This window comes from Larus michahellis, chromosome 5 (genome assembly GCF_964199755.1).
Source record: "Larus michahellis chromosome 5, bLarMic1.1, whole genome shotgun sequence".
Taxonomy (NCBI): Eukaryota; Metazoa; Chordata; class Aves; order Charadriiformes; family Laridae; genus Larus; species Larus michahellis.
In genome coordinates this window covers 17,476,828-17,496,808 of record NC_133900.1, presented here as the reverse complement: position 1 = coordinate 17,496,808, position 19,981 = coordinate 17,476,828, and the positions used below count along the sequence as shown (strand labels likewise).

Here is a 19,981-nt window from a genome sequence, read left to right as displayed (position 1 = left end):
CACAGGCCTGATTAACAAGAAAAATGGAAATTTTTTTAACCATTTCCTTTCCTTTTCTTCTTGCACAGTACTATATTAATTTGGAAACGGATTTTTTCCACACACTCTCACACGCAGGCAGTACCTTCAGCTCATTAGACCACACGATTCTTAGAATTAGCTTTTTCTGGGGTATTGGCAATCAGCCGCCTTACTACCCATCCTGGATTAAATAGAAAGAGTCTGCCCACGATCCAGCCATACATGTAAAATTGATTATCAGGCTCACATGTGCCTCCTTTTCCATTTCACACACGTTTTATAGCAATGCACTTTTAAACATGTAGCAAATCTGTTTATGTGAACAGAGAGCAACCATTTTATTTCAAGACCAGCTGGAGCCTGTGCAAAAGAGACACAAACAAAAATCTCTCTCATCTAGACTTTGCTTATTTTCCTTGTCTTAGCTATTTTTTCTATACGTAATAGTAATTGGATGGTCTGAATTCTCCTTCCGAGATCTAAATATAATCATTGCTGAAGTCTTATCTTTTTAAAGGATAAAGACGCTAAGTTATGCCAAGTTATTATAGCCACAGTACCATATGTGAGAGACTGTTTCATTTTTCCACACACAGCAGAAAGAACACTTCCTTTTAAGGAATAATTCATGGTTTCTACTTAACATTGCCATGGTGACCCTAGGACACTGCCCTACCAGCTGGAAATGAATCTTGCCAAGCGGGGAAATATTGCAACTCAAAAATACCATTTTGCACAGAATAATTTAGCACCTAAAATAAATTAAAAAAAATCAAAATTATCACTGTCCATATTTTGTGTAAAAACTCTGTGGACTTTATGTGCAGAGAGCTCTCCTAAACCACATGGGACAGCATTGGCTTCCCCAGTCCCTTCACTCCCCGCTGCTAGGTTTATTTTTTCCCCAAAAAAGCCATTCAGTGTTTCAATGAGATGAAAGGTATTACTATCCTAACTAATAAGAGAAGGCACAAAACAATGAAGGAATTATTTTAATTAAACAAATAGGAGGGAAGTTTACCTCTCACACTATTTTTCACAGCAATTTAAGGCCAAACGCACAAAAGAACATATGTACCTTTTAACATAGCGGGATCTACAGCACTCACACGCTTTCTGTGCAATACACAGGAAGAACACTGCATTTGGCAGGGAACGCCACACCTGAACCAGCCAGCAAGAAAAGCAGGCGATGGTGGCATGGATTAAGCCTCCAGCCTACAGGGAGAAACCACCCTCCACGGCCATGTCTGAACCATTTGGGCATCTGTCACTGGCAGAGCAGCCCTAAGGCGCCGAGTTCAGACTCCATCACCCAAACAGATCCTGCAGATCCCTGTGCTCCATGCCCTCACAGCTGCTTTCTCAGCAATTCTCAAACTACAACAGTTGCGTGTTCACCATGACCAAGAGTGCAGGTCTGCAGCAACCGATGCCAACCAAAGCCCAGGCTACGCTATACTGGGGACCCCCCCCCTGCAGCAGCACACGTCAGCACGAGCAAGCCATTAGTTTTCAGCCAGACCGCCTCCTGGAGCCGTTCCACACTAGCCTTGTCGGAGCAACAGCGGCAGCAAAGAGCACAGGCAGGAATGCCCAGGGAGAAGATGGGAGGGCAGCATACTGCACTTGGGTTGAAGGCAAAAGTTTTAACGAAAGGCTAAAGCTAAAAGTTTTTTTTTTTTTAAACAACAAAACAAACAAACAACCCACCACAATCAATTCAATTTTCGGGGCAAGAGCTTATGACAATTCTTCCTCACAAAATACAAGTATATGAAAGTAGGGTGGGTGCCTTTATCATCACCGGAGCTACGAGAAACCCCAGCTTCAAATCTCTTTCTCTTCCCAGGAAGCTTCAACTTCTCCAAACCACTAGCCTACCATACAAGTTCCATTTTTACCACTGAAGCCGCTGTCTTTGTTTAACGTTTAACACACATAGTTTCTGCCCCAGAGAGAAAAGAAACAAATGAGCATTGAGGGGTGACGGCCTGGGAGGGCAGACAATTGCTTCCCAGTGCCTGTCCCAGCGTGCAGCTCTTTTTCCTCTTCCTGTGTTTTCTCTGGGGTCTGATCTTGCGTGCACGTTCAGACAGACAAACCTCCGCACCACTGAGGCCCTCAAATGAGTTAGGCAACAGATTGCTTGCCCCCCCCCCCCCCCCATTATTTAGGCATTGACAGACTTTGATGTGACCAGGCACAAGTATTTTCCACATCCAGAGAATTTAACGTAGCATTTCCATGGGAACATATGCAGTCAATCACCCGTCTGTCAAGAGTCATTGGCAATGCTATAAGTCACAGACATAAACTCAACCAACAAGTAGCCATCTATGTTTCGAGATTCTACATCTAAGATTTAGACAGTAAAAATTATGTTAGGTGAACTAATGGTTTATTTAAGAGATTTTGTAGCTCTAAAACTTAACATGCTTAAAAATCTTTTTCTTCACTAGTCTCACTCCGGTCATGCAGCTTTTCTCTGTGACTTCGTGAACTTCTGAAGCTTACCTGGCACTAACTGTGTGCGGTCATTACAAGGATAAAAGTCCTTCAAGGAATATCTAGGTTATCTACAAGGGGTGCTCTTGATTCAGTATGGAGCGCTTTCTTCTCTTGAATCAGTACTACACCGAAGTCGTGAGATGAAACTGGACGCACGGTGATGCTTTAAACGCTTCGTGTAAGCTGTAAAACCGTTTGTACAGTCATTTCTCACTGTATTTCCCACGGTGCTATTTGGGCAAGAGGTGGAAGTATGTGTGCACTGGTCAAATTTCAGCTTAGGTTATTACCCATTTCTGCCAGAGTCTCCCTTGGGTTTTAATTAAACAAGGAATTATTCACCGATTCTGTTGTAAATAGTTTTTACAGTACAGTTTAAACTGTTCCTGTGCGTCTCTTTGGAGAGGCTCTTTTTTCAGTAGTGGGTTAAATGATCCCAGAATATTTATTGGGTTTTGTTTTGTTTTAAGTGCTCATTTATGATTCTACAGCTCCAAGATGTAAAGTGCAATAGGGTTGCTAATTATTGATATTTTTTATAGATTGAAGTTACAATATTATCACTTCCTTTTTTTTTTTTATTTCTATAAACTGTGTTACAGAATATGTTGCGCGACAAGCTGTATGTGCTGTTAGAGTCCGGATACACTTCCAGGCACAATTTCACCCCATTCTGTAACAGTCTGCATCTAACTAAACAAGAGAGAGCTCTTTTTGCACTTGTTTAAAGCAACTTGAACTAACCTCCATGTATCCGCCTTCCTAACAAGGTTTAAACACAAGATCTTCCTCATAAATCCAGACTTTTCTTTATTTTTAAGCTCGCAGGCAAACTTTGGCTTCTTATCCTAGTCTAGGTGCTGCAGTATGGAGAGTTTGTTTCATGTATGCAGCTGAAAATTGAGGGTTTTTTTCAAGTCTTCTAATCTTTGGAAACATCAGACATTCTCCGCAGGCTGCAGAGAAGAGGAGGAAATTAAATTTCCTGACATTTTCTATGAATTTCAATTTTTCATTAAAAAAAGATAGGAAACTGTAAAGGTTAAATATTTTGTGGTAGCTTTTGTTTGCTTTCTATTGCTGTTTTTAAACCGAGTAACTATAAACACGAGCAGGGTGTAGAATGCAACAAAGACATTATTGACAGCCACATCCTCCACATCCTCTCAATGTGTTTATCCTAATGGACAAGGAATACTAAAGTGCGATGCAGTGGTTACAGAAATACTTTAAACACAAATTAAATGAGTGGTCAAACAACCCACGATCTCTGGATCGTTATTGCAGTACGCTTTTGAGTTTATCCATTTCAGAAGTGACTAACAAAGAAAACATACGTGGAGTCTGGAGAAAAATAGTGGTTGAGCATCCATTAATTAAGCTTTGCATTTCTTCAAAAGCCTTACTAATTTCATCTATGATTAATATTTGCTGACTTTCATGACCTTTTCTATCTTTTTGGCTTCAAGGATAAAACTGTGCCAAGCATTTGTAGAAGTGCTAGCCAAGTAGTCTTCTAGACAGGAAAATTACACTCATGTTTGGTGTTTAAAACATACCACCCACCCCTAACCCTCTATTAGTTGTCCAAATGTTGCAAATCCAGAATTTTAAATTTTATTCTTTTTTTAAAAAAAAATCTATGTAACAACAGTTTTCCCTGTTTCCCTATTCTTCGTATAGAACAGATTCGGTGCTAAGGGGTTTTTTATACCTGTACACAGACACATAGATAATTTCTCTCTTTTATAAGGGAAGTCTGAGAAAAAGATGGCCTCTAAGCAGAGTAGGATTAAGACAGAATTTTCCCTCGTCTACCACAATCTACAGATATTTTAGCAAGCTTCCTATCAATAATAAATGCAGCTCAGACTCTGATACGTTTGAGATAGAATCTAAGTAAACATTTTTGCACCTGGAGACTGGTCTTATAACAGGTCTCTTTACCAGATAAGATTCTTGCAGCAACGCACATACCAAATACTATTACTGTGTGTTGGTACAGAGATCCCATCTAGGAAAACCTCACGTATTTTACGATATTTGGATGCCTGGCGCTACCAGAGAAATTCATTGCAATCTGTTTTTGCTAGAAAGCCTCCTCCGCAAACAATGGCTCTTTAAATCATTGAGACTATCCATGCAGACGTGGGCCAATGGGCACAAACTGATTTCAGGATTTTATATTTGAAACAGGTCGGTAATCCCTAGTGGATGATGTGACTGTGAAAATGGAGCTTATCAGGCTGCCCCGCAAATCCGCAGACAGCGCAAACCAGTCCGAGCCTGAAGGTCTAATATTTCCTCTTCTAGAAAGGGGAAGCAATATCTACCTGCATTTCTTTATAAAGGATGAACCTGCACCACATGAACAGGAGTTTCACTTTCAGCTGCTGATTTTGTAACAGGCAACAGTGGTTTTTCCATGTCAATGGAAAAACCAAAATAATTTCCAAGCTTAACAGCTACCGTCAAACCACCGTGTTGTGCTCTTTCAACATCAACAAGAGCAGGGCAGCTCCGGGGAGGGGGGCAGGGGACAGGCCAGGACCTGAGGGCAATCCCAGCAGAGGCAGCACCCTCACTTGAAGAAGTGCCATCCTACAGTACCTGAACGCAGCAGGTTGAGCCAGTTGCTGGTAGTGGGACCCATCAACACTACCCAACACGGCAAGGTGACAAGCCAGGATGAGGGTCTATCGGAGGACTCCAGTCAGCGGCGGTTGGAAATGGGGTTGGAGACACTGTTATAAAGTAAGTCCCACATCCATCTAGCCACCCAAGGGTAGGGACTCATACAACAGCTGAATGGCCCAGGCTGAGCTTAAATGAGCTCCTGAGCCATTGGGGTGAGTGGGAGGAGGGTGGGACCCAGGTGAGGCTGACTGGGGCCGTTAAGACGTGTTAGTGTGAAGGAATGGGAAAAAGAGAGAAGAGGTTTTCAAATATTTGACAAATGAGATGTAACAACTTCTTCTTTCAGTAAGAGAAGTTAGTTCAATGAGGCTGAGGTCTCGGCATTTCAAAGGTGCTGGAACAACTCTCCAAAACAGAAACAGAGCCTCGACTGTTAGAGGATCTTCTTGCGCTGATAAGGGAACTCCCTTAAATGTGTAAGTCATATTGACAAAATGACGTTTAGATTATTGTTTCACCTGCATTATCATTTCTGCCAGTACGGATACTTGGTTAGAAATCTGAGGTCCTGCTATTTCTAACCAGCGTGGCTCTACTCATGAGCTCCTGAAGTGTAAACAAGTTGAGAATCTTTTTATTATTCAGGTGTCAACTAACGTCTACGTATCTACAAATGCCACTGCTACAGCACTGTGAAACCAACTATGAGATTAAAGTTCCCTTACACATAGACCAAATAAAACTTATGCAGACATTTTGGCTTTTTTATGTAACATTAAACAGGATTTTTCTATGTCTAGCATTCAAAAATATTCTTCAGGGTACTTTACAAGTGCAATTCTCCAGAATAAAGGTATACACCAGTTTTTCTGCCCAGGTTCACTTGGATTATTTCAACAGTTTTTCACACTTCTGGCAAAAAATACACACTATAAAAAATATGCATCTGCAGCTCTGAATAAAACCCCAAAATATCAGTCTTTCTGGCCATCTCTGAGTAACTTAACACTCTCCTGAAATGAGCATCAGGAGTCCTGAACCCACACGTGTTTCTCACCTGTAAAATCAGTTTGTTTACTAGTACAAAAATCTCCCTCTGTGTGACAGGCTAACCAAAAATGCTTTGGGGGAAGAAAAAAAAAAAAAAAGTAACTTTTAAAAAAGAAAAAAAGGGACCCCAGTGACTTTTATCTGAGAAATACAAGTTACAGCACCCTGCACTGGTGACGTTACTCAGTTTTCAGTGAGCTGGCTGCAGTACAGGGAGAAACCCCGCTACGGAAGGATGGGATTCGGCAAGAGCCAGTGTACCTGCAGGATGGCTCTTTCCTAGGGAGTCCAAGTACCTCCGCACTGCTTTGCAAATACCAGACAGACACGCTTACAACAGAGGCCAAATATAGCTATAATCAGCTGCTTTCCTCCCAGGTGCAACATTCCTTGTATTTTGGTATCATTTACAAGGAGAAACCAGTCAATCGCAATTTTTTTTTTTATTTACATAATTTGAGAATTCAGCTGGAGGTCAGAAAAGCTGATTTTATTGCTGACTTTCAAGTCTACACCGCGCACCTCAACTGGCTTTGCAGCGTAACCATAGCAGAACAGATTTGCAGTTTTTTGCCGAGATAACATTGGAAGTCCCATCACTGAATTCCATGATTTGTTCACCTGGGAAAACGCTTACTTGTAAAAGAGAGGAAGACCCCAGTTTGCAATAATCCATTAATTAAATGGGAAAATGACTCTATAGACCAAAAAGCATCAAAAGAAAAAGGACATTTTAGGCTTCATGGGAGTTGACAACTCTTTATTATAAGAATGAAACATTGCAACAAGGTGTTGGATCATTTATTAAAACTAATGCTTGCATAACTTTTCAGTGGTTTGAATTCGTATTTGTAACATTTGAGAAATAATAAGGGGAAGCAATATCCCTCCTGTTTTGTTTTTTAACATACCTGTGTGGCAAGAATGATGGAAGTTTGACAAGGGTGGTACCATCTATATACATTTAGGAAAACATGCTTGCTGTGGGTGTACAAAAATAAAATTTATTTGTTAAATTACACATAAATATAAGGTACAAATGTATTTTTAAAATACAGATAAAGATAATCACACTTGCATTGTGTACATATGAAAATACAGTATTTTAATATTCAACATACACAGACACATTTATGATAAATGCAACTAGTTGGCAATGCCAGTTCTTCTCAGTCTCTTTTTTGTTCCTTTTTTTTTTTTCCCCCTTCCAGTTTTCCATAAACATGGAAAAATAGGCTTTTGAAACAATTAGTTCTGCCGGACATCTTGCAGCAGCTTGTTAATTTCTGCCACCAGCTCACTGGCATCCATGAGTTCGTGTTTACCATCACTGAGGTGGTTGAGCACGTTGTCAAAATCATCTTCTTCGTAATTCTCTGGGATCTCCTCCATGGCTGGCAGCCACTTGGAGGAAGGCTGCGCGCTCGAGTGAGTCCCCAGAGCGGGCCCGTTGTTGGCAGGATTTTGGAAATGCGTGCTGGCTGCCCAGGCTGCCACCCCCGGCGGATAATTTACAGTTTTGGCTGGCAAATGTCCCTTCCTGCGCTCCAACGAGTTGGAGCGATCCATCTCGTTGCACTCCGTGTAGGCATCTAGCGAGAGAGGCAGGAGGCGCTGGAAGACGCTGCTCATTTCGGAGAGGAGAGAGGAGGTGCAGGCGTCCCCTGACTCCTCCTCGCTCTGGCAGTCTTTACCAAACGTCGAAAAGCTCTTCTTCTTCTCGCTGGTGTCAGCGGGCTGTGGATCTTCCTCGAGGCCCTGCTGCTGCTGCTGCTGCTGCTGCTGCAGCTGCTGCTGGGGCGACTGGAACTCCTCCCCAGGGATGAACATGTTACTTCGGTAATCGGAAGAGGGAGAGGGCAACGGCGGCATCCAGCACTGGTCGGAGTGCCCCAGAACCCTGCACTCCTCCGTGCACAGCCGCATCGCTGCAAGAGAGAAAAGAGGAGAGTGAGCATCCCCCTCCTCTTGCAGATGTCGCTTAGATTCGCAGGGACTAACACAAGGACTGAACTTCTCCAAAGATGTTCAAATCTGGTGTCTGGGTTTACTTTCTGGAGCAACTCTGCTGTGAGGACAGGCTGAGAGAGTTGGGGTTGTTCAGCCCAGAGAAGAGAAGGCTTCGGGGAGACCTTATAGCCCCATCCAGTACTTAAAAGGGGCTACAGGAGAGATGGGGAGGGACTCCTTATCAGCGAATGGAGCAATAGGACAAAGGATAGTGGTTTTAAACTGAAAGACGGGAGATTTAGACTAGATATTAGCAAGAAATTCTTTCCTGTGAGGGTGGTGAGGCACTTGGAACAGGTTGCCCAGAGAAGCTGTGGATGCCCCATCCCTGGAGGTGTCCAAGGCCAGGCTGGATGGGGCTTTGAGCAGCCTGGTCTAGTGGGAGGTGTCCCTGCCCAGGGCAGGGGGTTGGAACTAGATGGTCTTTAAGGTCCCTTCCAACCTGAGCCATTCTGTGATGCTATGATTCTGTGTGCAGGAAGGTGGCAAATAGAAATGGCCTGGATCGAAACGTACTTCCATTTCTGAACGGTCTCAAAAAATCAGAATGATAAATGCAGAACACGCAAGACAGTAACACGACCTCTTAACTAGGCTTGAAGATAAACATGTAAATCCCAGGTGTAAAACTAGCACTTGTGACTTAAAGCCATTTGCTCCCTCTGTTCAGTGCTGTTTCATAAAACAAATACAAAATAAAATGAAGGAGTTTCTGCCTCCAAGCATTTACTTATGTTTTAGTGAAGTCTTACATAGGTAATTAGAGAAGCATATAAAAGTAATAAAGTGGGAATAAATGGACAAGGAAAATAAAGAAGAAAGAAGGAAAATGTGCAGAGGGACCTCCCTCTCCATGAACACACCTCCTTTTGATCTGACAGTGAGGTGTACGTTGAATACGAGGTGACCCGCTACCATATTACCTTTTTAACTGAATCAGTTAAGTTTTAACCCAGTTGTTACCTAGGGCTCAACTCACACCCCATACGACTCCCGTGTTTATGCTGGAGTTACTCTGGGGTGCACTTGCAGCTCCGTAGCTCAGGTTACTGGAGCTCTGGCTCAGGCTTTGGCACAAGGGGGGCTCTAACCCCCAAGGTGGGCGTCCAGGCCTTCCAGGAGGGCTGAAGAGCAGAAGACAAGAGAGCTGCTCTTTCAGCTGCTTGGTCTCAGCAGCGTCTCTCGGGGAGAAGCAATACAATGGGGTCAGTGACTGCATCCCCGGGAGCTGCGCTGGTCCGAACTGGCCCACTGCAAGAGTCCTCCGCAAACTGAAGCAGCCTGGGAAAAGTCCCTGGAAGCGGAGCCAAGCCAGGCCCTATTTGACAGACCTGCAAAGAGGGGCGTGCCAGGAGAGAGGCCAAATTTTCCTCTCCAAAGTGAACCAGCTCTGTTGGACACGAAGCCTCGGCTGATGCTGGGCACCGCCTGGGTGCCTGGCAGACCTGCTGGAAAAGGCCCAGGTGCCGCTGGGGCTGCTAACTTGAATTTGAGTCACGTAATTCAAAAGAAAATTTTCAGAAATGCCGGACTCTTTGCGTTATGCATATTTTGACCATAAGAAACTTCTGCCCTAATCCCTTACCAATTAACGGTTAGATTAGCCCACGCAGAATAGAGCTGCTTTTTCTTACTCCTTATATACTGAATACGTAAGAAATGTTTGCAGTCATGCTCTGTAAGTCTTCCTCGCTTTCTCATCACGTTTCCCATCTGGCTCTGGACCCGCTCAGTTTATGAAAAAATCTTTTTTGCAATGGCGTAAGCAGAACCGAACGGAATAATTTGAGCTCAGGACGTATCAGTGATTGATAAAGTCCTACTCTCACACTGTCAGCGTTATTTATCTCTGCGCTTTACACAGCCTATCATTTTGTTTGCTTTCCTAATGCCCTTTCCATTCCTCTGAGAATAAACTTTCTCTGTGTTTTACATGTGACAGTATGAATTTCTTCAAGAATACAAGTCCAGGCTGCAGGCTGGATGCTGCACAAGCTATTGCAAAGGGCCTGCTGATCCAGTGAGCTTCGAACAAACGAAGCAACCTAGGAAACATCAGGGGCTGAAGTTTTGATACGAGTGGCTGAAAATGCCTTCAAGTGCTTTGTTCCCACGTATGAAAAGCACACGTGTGCTGTTTTACATAAAACGCCTAGGAGTCAGCAAGGAGAAAAGATATCTAAGTGATCCATGGGGCTTGGACCAGCTCTCAGCTCATCCCAGAAGGGGAGGATTACTCTTCTAATTAAGATGACTCCTGTAAATTAATGGGAGACTTTCGATGGTCTAGCATAGGAGTGAGGGTTGGCTTATTCTGAGTTTTGTTACTGATGTTATCAGGATTGGGTTTGGTATAAGATAATAAATGCTGACATTCCTGAACATAAGGACAAAAGATACTCCGAGGAAATGAACGGTGTCACGGCCTGTCCTTAAACCAGGAATAAGTAAAAAAAGCCCAGATGCACAACAGCATTTATTTGTTTTTCCCCAGAACTTAAAAGCTTATTGGCTGGGATTTAAAAAGTGGGAGAGAAAGAAACAAGCCTTTCAAGGACAGTTATTTAACTTTCTGATCATGTCAATTTTGAAGTTTCGAGGCGCTGGCTCCATTCCTGTCCAGTGCCACCTTAAAGGGACAAACTGAAAGGACTTTTCTCAAAGCACTTTGCCTGTGTCTGGACTGACAATGCAGAAACCTTTCAAAAACGGAGAACAGGAAACCTCCGGGAAGTTTTCTTTTCCTTTTGATTTGTTTGGACTGCTGATCAATTCAGGTCCCATCTGAACAGGTTCAGCATACTTATCTGATGGATTAAGACCACGCAGAGCAGCAAGCGGATGCCTGGGTGAGATTAAATGCCCGCCTGGATAACCCAACCCAGTTCCGTCTGCACTCAGCAGGCGTTTTCCTTACTTGGGAGGCGATTGGACGGGTACTTTTGGAAATCCTACCCCTGTTTAGAGACCGAATTGCAAGAGCTGAAAATGAGTCATGGGCATTTCAGCTAGCCATGAAGGCAACCGGTCCCGCCTGCTGGCAGCCCCCCAGCTGCCCACCGGGAAGGGGGCAGCTCTTCCTCGGCAGCCGCGGGGCTGGATGCCAGTGCAAACACCATTGCACTTGAAGTTCCCCCGGCAACTGAGAGCTCCGGCAGGTCCCTCCCTGCCTCCTTCCGAACCCCAGGGGAGAGCCAGACATGCCTCACGCTAGCGGGCAGAGGAGTAAGGAGTAGGAGCTGGGGGAGACGAGGATAAAGATATACTAGGACTCCAGTTTAAGGATTCTGAAAAAATAGTAATTTTTTCAAGGTGTCTGGTTTTGAAACGCTGGGTACCTAAGACTAAATCGAGGAGGTAAGTGAATGCCTGGGTAGGTGACAACACCACCAAGTCCGGAGCAAAATACACAAAGAAAATTTTAAAGTCAAAATGTGTAAGAAGAATAAATCAAACTTTTGGGGTTTACTCTTGCCTAGCGTAACAGCATATTTCTTAAGGTGAAATGCACCAAGGTCAGGTGCAATCCCCTCACCGGTGTTTTCTGTGGCAGCAGAGGGAAGGGGCTGCGGCTCCTCTCCTCCAGCCCCGGCAGCACGTGGGGGTCCCTGCAGGAGGGCGCGTGTGCTGCACCACCCCACAGAGCAATCTGCCCCCGAGTGTAAAACGGCTTTACTGAACTTTTTAAGTTTACGCTCTTGGTTCAGTGAACCATACTGAAATTATCCAGCCCTGTCGGTTATACAGAGAAAACCGAATATGATCCGAAATAAGCACAAGATCTAGGATGCAACCAGTGGCTGTATAATTACTACAGTAAGTACAAAATGTTCATACCTGTACTTAGCGTGATTTCCCACAGCCTCTTTTATTCAACTTATAACTGGGCATAAAATTTAGCAGTGTTACTTCATACATATGAATACGTACGTGTGTGTTTATCTTACTTTCACTCGCCCTTTTCTGGCTTTTTGTCTTTTCTGCCCTGTGTCCCTGAATGGCACCTCTTCAGCTCTTTCTTCCAGGGTTGCAAGATTTAAAATCTGGGACGTGTTTATATCCTTCCCTTGCCACTCAACTTCATTTTTCAGTGGGAAAAAAATACACTTTTCTTTCTTCTCCACCCATATTTCTAGACCACTTTCACAATCCATTTCTGAACAGGAGAAGTTTGTGTGGTACGGATCAAACCCACTGTGGAAAACGTATCTCACAAATTATAGTTCAGTGTATTTTTAACAAACCACAACCGCCTAGCATTGCAAAAACATCCACCCAGTCATTAAAAGTCTAAGGACGTGGAGCAGATCGTGCTTTTGGAGGGAATTTGGAGCCAGCTCATGATGATGTGAGTAGTAGAAAAAAGTAGGCATCGCTCTGGGCAGATTTTCAGTTGTGTCTGAGGTTTCATTTTACTAGGTATGTGAAGGCTTCGGCTCAATATTTAACATGAAGCAGAGTAAAAAGGAAGGAAACACAGGACTTGAAAGCTAAAGAATTTTTGCTTTCTCAGTAGTAGCTTTATCAAAGTGACAGCCAGGCAGCACTGTAAATAAACTGTTTCGGCTTCCATTGTGCTCTTACCTGCAGGAATTCTCCCATCTGTAAGGAAAAGGTCACTGAATCCTTCCCCAAGAAGTCTGTCAATCGGAGACTCTCTCCCCAAATCATAATCACTGTCTCCAGCTTCACTATCACCCCGGCCGCTGTCTTTCAAGCTGAATTTATCCATATCTTGTAGGGCATATCTGTAAAGAGAATTGTGGTGATCCTGGAATTACATTATCTCACGTATGTTGCGCTCTGCTTTTTGATTAAAAATACATATTTTCTGATACATGTACAGGCATGCGCAGCAGAACAGTCCAGATCCTTACCTGTAGCTTCTGGAATACTTGTTTCCTCGAAAACTTGGCCTTGGTTGATACTGGCCCTGGTGAAGCATCGAGAGAAGTTGAGAAACCTGCTAAAGAAAAGGTGAAGACACTGATTCCTTGAAATGAAACCTCAAATTCTTAGTTTTAAAAGCACTAGTTCACTTCTCAGGTTTGTTTGTTGGGTGGTTGTTTTTTTTTTTTCCTTTAAAGTTTAATTAAATCAAATTCCTGCACATACATAATGCAGTACAACAGACTATTTTGTAGTGTAGTGTCTGCCACAGGAAGCATCTGAAGACTCTGTACAATGAGGAAACACACTGCTGTTCATTAGCCTCTGAACTCATAATCATTAATTCATTAACAAGTAAAACAAGTAATTAAACAGAGGTGGAGTTTTGTTTTGTTTTAGTAGATTAGAATTAACCCTTTACCATTCCGGGATCCAAATTCAAAATAAAAAGCCATTGCTCTGCCTGTAAGGAGTTACCGGGACACAGCTCTCATTTAAGCCATTCCACGGCATTTGCAGTAAAAACTCGGCTAGGTAGGCTCGAAGTTTGAGATAGAGCGTGTATACATATGAGATACACTACGATCATATGTTGTTACAACAGCTGTACTTAAACCCTGTCAGTGTTTAACCTTTTAGTTCTCCATCCCCATTCATGAAAGAATTCCCTGTACTGTTTCCGTATATAAACCCTCTGGCACTCGTTCTTAAACTGAGCTATACGGAGGGAAAGGGAAGGCAAAGAAGAAAGGAAGAAAAAGCAGTAAACCAGAGCAGAACACTCTCTATGCTACACTCTGCTTTTTCGACCTCACAGGGAAGCACCAAGAAATAACTCCTCTCAAGAACCGATTTAATCCTGTTCCCTGTGGTAATGGATTCAGTTGATATTGGAGGAAAACTGCAAAGCTGTGACATCTAGAGAGAAACCCGTAACACATTCCCATCGGGCACGGATCTAATTGCCCGTTGCTCTCACAGGTTGCATGCGGAGCACCTCCGTGCGCCCAAGCGAATGCCTGTGTGAATGGATGTGCAAAACCGAGGTATGGACCTTACCTCAACAGCTGGAGTAGCATGGGTGAGTTCCAGGGAGAAATTTTCGGGCACGTGGTTAGAGGAGATTGTCACCAGGCTGTTGAGCGATTGGTGGCTGTGGTGGCTCTGCCGGCTGCTCATTTGTCCCCTTTCCAGGGTCGGAGATGACGACGGAGAAGCTCTGTGGTGAGATCTGATGGGTAAGGTGCCATTAACTGTCGGCACTAATGTAATGTCCCCTTTGTGGATCTGTCGTGAGGGTCTTTTTGGGTGGTGCTGGTAGGTCGATTCTGCCACGCGACAGTTGTAGGACCTGGTGTCCTTTTTCTCCCGATTACATCTTGTAGCAAAGATAACCATAATGACCAACAACACGGCACATATCGATCCTAAAGATATTATTGTTATCATGGAGACGTCCAGGGAGGGCTGGCTTACCAAAGTTGCCTCTGTGCTTGAAAATGAATAAACATACTCAAAAACAGTACATTTCAGAAGTGCTTTAGTACTAAGCTGAGGACTGCCTTTGTCCTGGACTATCACAAAAAATTCCCATTGTTTTGCTGGAATGGATTCAACGCTCACGTTGATAGAGATGTCACAGGTTTTGGGATCCATCACAAAGATGCTGTTTTCCTTGTCAGCTGCTATGGAGCAGCTGAGTTCAGAGTTCATACCAGAGTCTCTATCTGTAGCCCTTATCCTGGTGACAAGAAAGCCAATTCCAGCATCCTTAGGGATGGAGATTTCTGCTGTGCTGTTGCGTAGCGCTGGCCCCACAATGACAGGAGCGTTGTCGTTTTCGTCAATGATGGTTAGAACAACTGTGGTATTGCTAACAAGCTGCTGACTCCCTCCATCCCTAGCTTGAACCATAAAGGCAATCTGGTTTACTTCTTCATGATCGAAGGTTCGCAGGGCATAGATGGCCCCATTGGAGGGATCGATGGTCACATAGGTGGTTATAGAACTTCCCAAAATATAGCTCTCCAAAATAGTGTAGGTCACCTGCCCGTTGTCGCCTAGATCTGGGTCTGTGGCTGTGACTGATGTGATGTACGCTCCCGGAGAGTTATTTTCCAAGATAACAACTTCATATCTGTTTGTCTGGAAGCGGGGTGGGTTGTCATTTTCATCACTGATTTGGACAGTAAAGTGTTTCACTGTGGAGAGACTCGGCGTTCCCTTGTCCTCCGCTATTACAGTCAAGCTGTATTCAGACCTCTTTTCCCTATCTAGAGTGGCATTAGTCAAGATTAAATAGTTGTTTTCATAAGTCTTTTGAAGTTTAAAGTGGCCGTGTCCATGAAGCTTGCAAACTATCTCTCCATTCACTCCAGAGTCCTTGTCTTGCACTCTGACCAGGGCAACAAAAGTGTCCAGGGGTGACCCTTCAGAAATGTAAGCCACCTCTTCTTTCTCTGGGGACATCAGGTTTAAGTTAATTTCGGGTCTGTTGTCATTCACATCCACAATTTTAATTATAATTTTGCAGTGAGCTGGAATAGAATTTGGCCCCAGGTCTTGAGCCTGAGCATCAATTTCATACGATTTGGTTACTTCGTAGTCCACTTGCTTCAGGAGGGTCAGATGGCCCTTTTCTGAATCTATCTTAAAAGTCTCTATAATTTTGGCAGACACATGACTACTAAAAGAGTACACGACTTTACCATTAGCGCCCTCATCTGGATCAGTAGCATTGAGGTCTATGAGCAACGTCCCAATCGGGGAATTTTCTAAGAGTTGGATTATATATGACTGTTGCTCGAAAACAGGGCTGTTGTCATTGGAATCAGAAATGCTGATTTTCAGGAGGGATGATCCAGATCTCTGAGGCACCCCTTTATCTGAAGCAGTCAGCTGGAGTTCGTAACTCGACTTCAGCTCCCGGTCCAGCTCTTTAACCACGATCAGCTCTGCATACTTAGCACCGTCAGTCCTGGTTCTCACCTCGATACTAAAAAAATCATTTGCAGAAAGGGAGTAAGTGTGAAGGGAGTTGTCCCCTACGTCGGGATCAAAAGCGCTGTCCAAAGGGATCCGGGTTCCGACAGCCGCGCTCTCTGATATTTCGATAGGGATAAGAGCTCTGGAAAACTGGGGAGAGTTGTCATTAATGTCCAGCACTTCAACTTCAACATGGAAAAGCTGCAGATGTTCAGTGGGCAGAGTGATCACATCAAACTCTATGGAGCAGTTTAAGTTCTTCTGGCAGAGTTGTTCCCGGTCAATTTTAGCTCCTATGCTGATTTCTCCGTTATCCTCACGGACTACAAGCAAGGGAGACTTCCCCCTCTGCATGGCTCGAAAGCGAACCGAGGAAGGGTTAGGCATTTTCAATAGAACATCAGCCACATCCTCCGACAGTCTGGCAATTACTGATCCAACTCTCTGCTCCTCATAAATCCTGTATTTCAAATTCTTGCCCAGCACAGCCTTATTGAAAGATACTATCATCAGTGCAAAAATGAATATAAAGTGCATTTTATTGCCGAGGTGGTGCATTTGTAAGTTTTTGCAATTCATTTCTCCAAAGCAAGTTAAAAAGCAATTACTTCCACTTCCTCCGGTACCTTAAACCCAGCGCTCATCTGGTCCTTTAAAACTTGAAAACACCTTTTCCAGTCAGCCAAGTATCAATATCGTACCCGATCAGAAAAAAAGAGGGAAAAAAAAAAAAAAAGGAAAAAACTTTTTCTCTGTTTTTATACACACCGTGCCAGGGCATCCACACGCGATCTGTACGCAATCCCCGCTCTCTCATTTGACTCCCCGCTCCTCTTCCAGGCTGAAACGTGTCCGGGCAACCGGCTCCTCTCCCGCCGCCGGCATTCAGGGAGGGCCGGGATGCAGCCGCCGGGATCCGCAGCCTCTCCTCCCTCCTCCCGCCGAGCTCCTCTCGCCTTCCCTCTCCCTCCTCCTCGCCGCCAGAATGAAAACCCCTCGCTCGCCGGCTCCAGCCTAAAATCCTCCGCAACTTGGCTCCAACTCCTCAAGACAAAGCCTTTTTTTTTTTTTTTTTTTCTCTGTTGGGTGTGTGGTTTTGGGTTGGTTTTTTTTTTTAGTGGGTTGTTTTTTTGTTTGGTTTTTTTTTTTTTTTTTTGCCCGGCATGTGGAACCCCGTCCAGCCAATCAGCCCGCCCCGCCCCCGCCGGGGACAAGCGCGGCCGCCCCGCAGCCCTGCGCGGCCGCGGAGAGGGGCGGGCGGGGGGCGGAGGAGGCGGGGGGGGGGGGGGGGGCTCCTCCGTCAGCCCCCGCTCGCCGACCGTGTGCCGCCGCCAACGGGGGGGGGGGCGGAAAGGGGAGGGAAGCACACAAATGACTAAAAGGCAACTTTAAATCAACTTCTCCCCCCCCATTTTCAGGGCACTTTCAAGCGCGTGGTTTTTTTTTTTTTGTGATTTTCATTCCTCCCCTTCCTGCCGGGAAAAACCGCCTAATTTACATACTTTTAGGTTGCCTTGTTTAACTAACTGGGATCTTTTTAGCGCGTTTGCTTAGTAAAGGACCGGGGGGGGTGGGGGGGGGAGGGTCTCTCTAACCATGCCTCAAGAGCGTCTTCTTGCTGCTTATTTACCCATTACCTGCTTTTTCCTCAACATCTGCGCTCCTGCCTGGAGCACGGGCAGATCTCCTGCGTTCCTTGAAGTCTCTCCCTCCTCCTTGCCCAGCCGGTCGCATTCTGCGCGCTCCTGTCCTTCCCCCGGCTCCCGCTCGCCGCGTTCCTGGCCCCAGCGCAGCTGCCTTTGCCCCAACTCGGTTCGTGCGGGTGTGCGGTTGCCTCTCTGGGTTCCTCCGCTTTTTTATTTGCTGTTTCCAGTGGTTCTTCAGAAGACCTTTTTCCTCCTAGTTGGAAAAGCCCTTCGTGCTTCACCATGACAATTTGTGCTGAGTACACCTCCCACATGCCAAGCGTTTTAAAGAGAAAGAAGCCACAGGGTAGATCAAGTGTTCGGAAAGTGACAATTGCCTCGCCTCTCTGCTGTTGCCGAAAACTGTTTTCACGTTTACACTGCAACACCTTTGCACCCCCCCCCACCCCCCCCCCAATCTTATGGCTGAGTCGACGGTGTATTTTGGGTGCACTAGCAACGCTATAGATCATTATGTGAGCTTCAGGCTGCACCCGGGTCACAGAGCCCGATGTGTTCTTCTCGTTTCAAATGTCTCTATTTATGATGTGATTTCTATTTCCTCTTCTTTTCATTTGCTTTTTAAGTTTACCATTTTAGCCGCAGCCTCGCCGTGCTTTTCGGTGTTTTTCTGCTAACTTTGCCCGTTTGTTTATCGGCGTTGCCCATAATCATACCATCACTCTCTTTTATTGCTCCTTTCCTATTCCCCGCCGTGTCCAAAAATGTAAAAAGTAAATCTCTCATTCTCCCAATTTACTTACTCTCAGCAAAGCAAAGTCACTAAGAAGGTTCTTGCTGAAAAAGCAAGCAGAGGAGGCTCAGCGTGAACTCTCCTTCTTTTTAAGCATTCAAAAGCATTTTATAAGCCATTGTCTCTTTTTTTTTCACAAACCAGCGCCGTGTGGCAAATTGTGCAGAATAGAAATGCCCATAATGAATGTATTTAGTACTGGGTCACGCTGATGAACATTCTGCCCCCATGAATAATACTGTTTTACAAGTTTGCAGCCCTTTCAAATTGCTGATCTCCAAACCCTATAGGCAAACTAGAAAAGCTAACACAAGCAACTGGGACTTTAGAAACCCATAGCCATCTGGCCTAAATCTCTAACAATCCAAGCCAATAATTATATCAATTCAGGCTTTAGTGAACCCCTTTGCAAACACCAAAAGAGCAAAGAAAGGAATTAGTGGCCATTCTAAGTTCTGGTGGAGAGAATTCAAAGATAATCTAATTCCATTAGTTCATAGACAGCTTTTTTTGCAGCGCTGATAAATCTTCCTAAAACATTTTTCCAAAACACCAGTGTAAACTCTTTTCTGACGATAATTGGGGAAATAGGTTCAATTAAATGCTGTTCTTAATGTCAATAAAGAGTATTTTGTTGATAAAAGGAGTCACTGCCCCTTTACATGAGCAGTACAGGAGATGAATAATTCATAGTAGAAATAATTTCACTGCCTAAAAACTAAACTATCATATACTCTCTTAAATGATAACGTGTTCTTCCAAGTAACTGGTTAGTACATTTAGATATGAAGAATTTGCTTTATGCAATTCTTATCACTTTCCAAATAGTAATTCCACTTCATCACATCAGTCTTTCTGAGAGGCGTGCTCTGTATATTAATAGGTAGCAGGGTACCTACAGATAGGAGTTACAGCACCTCTTTTCTTTTTTTTTTTTTTCCCTTTTTGAATTTATTTTTTGTTTTGCAACTTCACCAGTCAGGTTATGCTTGCAACGAAGCATTTACACTTATAATGACGATGAAACGTCATTATCACAAAGTCCTTATCTGAATTCTGAAGTAAAGTGATGAAAAAGCCTGGATTTTCCTTTTTTTTTTTTTTTCCCCCCTCATTCATTTGAACGTACAAGTGAGACGGAAACACACCTTGGGGTCATTTGTTTAGATGCAGCAAGGTTTAAGTGCGTGGCAGCGCTTCTGGAAGTGCTGCTTCTGCCGGGTGCAGTCGCAGCACTCCCAAGGCCGATTCCTCCCACCTCCAGTGAAAGAGTTTTGTCTGAAAGTCTCTTAAACTCCAGTCCACCTTTGACATGGCAGACTTCCCTCACAAAGAAAAGGCAGAGTCCCACGTGCAGCCAGCAGACACTTCTTAGGGAGCGTGGTGTTGTGAATGCAGTTGGGCACGTGAGCGGAGTGCTGCTTGGCTTCCTGGTGAG

The 19,981-nt window shown here is 44.3% G+C and overlaps 1 protein-coding gene across 4 annotated transcripts; it reads right to left on the bottom strand.

Moving 5' to 3' along the window:
* Positions 1-6,954: 6,954 nt before the first annotated feature.
* On the bottom strand, positions 6,955-18,067 carry PCDH18 (protocadherin 18). 4 transcript variants are annotated; one of them, XM_074588967.1, is made up of 5 exons: positions 16,873-18,067; positions 14,179-16,762; positions 13,107-13,195; positions 12,814-12,977; positions 6,961-8,147 (listed from the first exon to the last, which is right to left on the bottom strand). In XM_074588967.1, exons 2-5 carry the CDS (start codon positions 16,681-16,683, stop codon positions 7,468-7,470), a joined length of 3,438 nt encoding a protein of 1,145 aa, XP_074445068.1. In that variant the 5' UTR covers positions 16,684-16,762; positions 16,873-18,067; the 3' UTR covers positions 6,961-7,467. The 4 variants fall into 4 exon arrangements, with proteins under 4 accessions (XP_074445066.1, XP_074445068.1, XP_074445067.1 ...); XM_074588966.1 differs by having other exon boundaries at positions 14,179-17,183; positions 17,742-18,067; XM_074588965.1 differs by having other exon boundaries at positions 6,955-8,147; positions 14,179-18,067.
* Positions 18,068-19,981: the final 1,914 nt, after the last annotated feature.

Excerpts from the sequence above, each read along its gene's own strand:
- PCDH18 (XM_074588965.1), bottom strand. The coding sequence starts at position 16,683 with ATGAATTGCAAAAACTTACAAATGCACCACCTCGGCAATAAAATGCAC. Across the intron at positions 13,196-14,178 it reads ATGCTACTCCAGCTGTTGAG|CAGGTTTCTCAACTTCTCTC; the intron begins GTAAGGTCCATA and ends CCTTTTCTTTAG. Across the intron at positions 8,148-12,813 it reads AGATGGGAGAATTCCTGCAG|CGATGCGGCTGTGCACGGAG; the intron begins GTAAGAGCACAA and ends TCTCTCTTGCAG.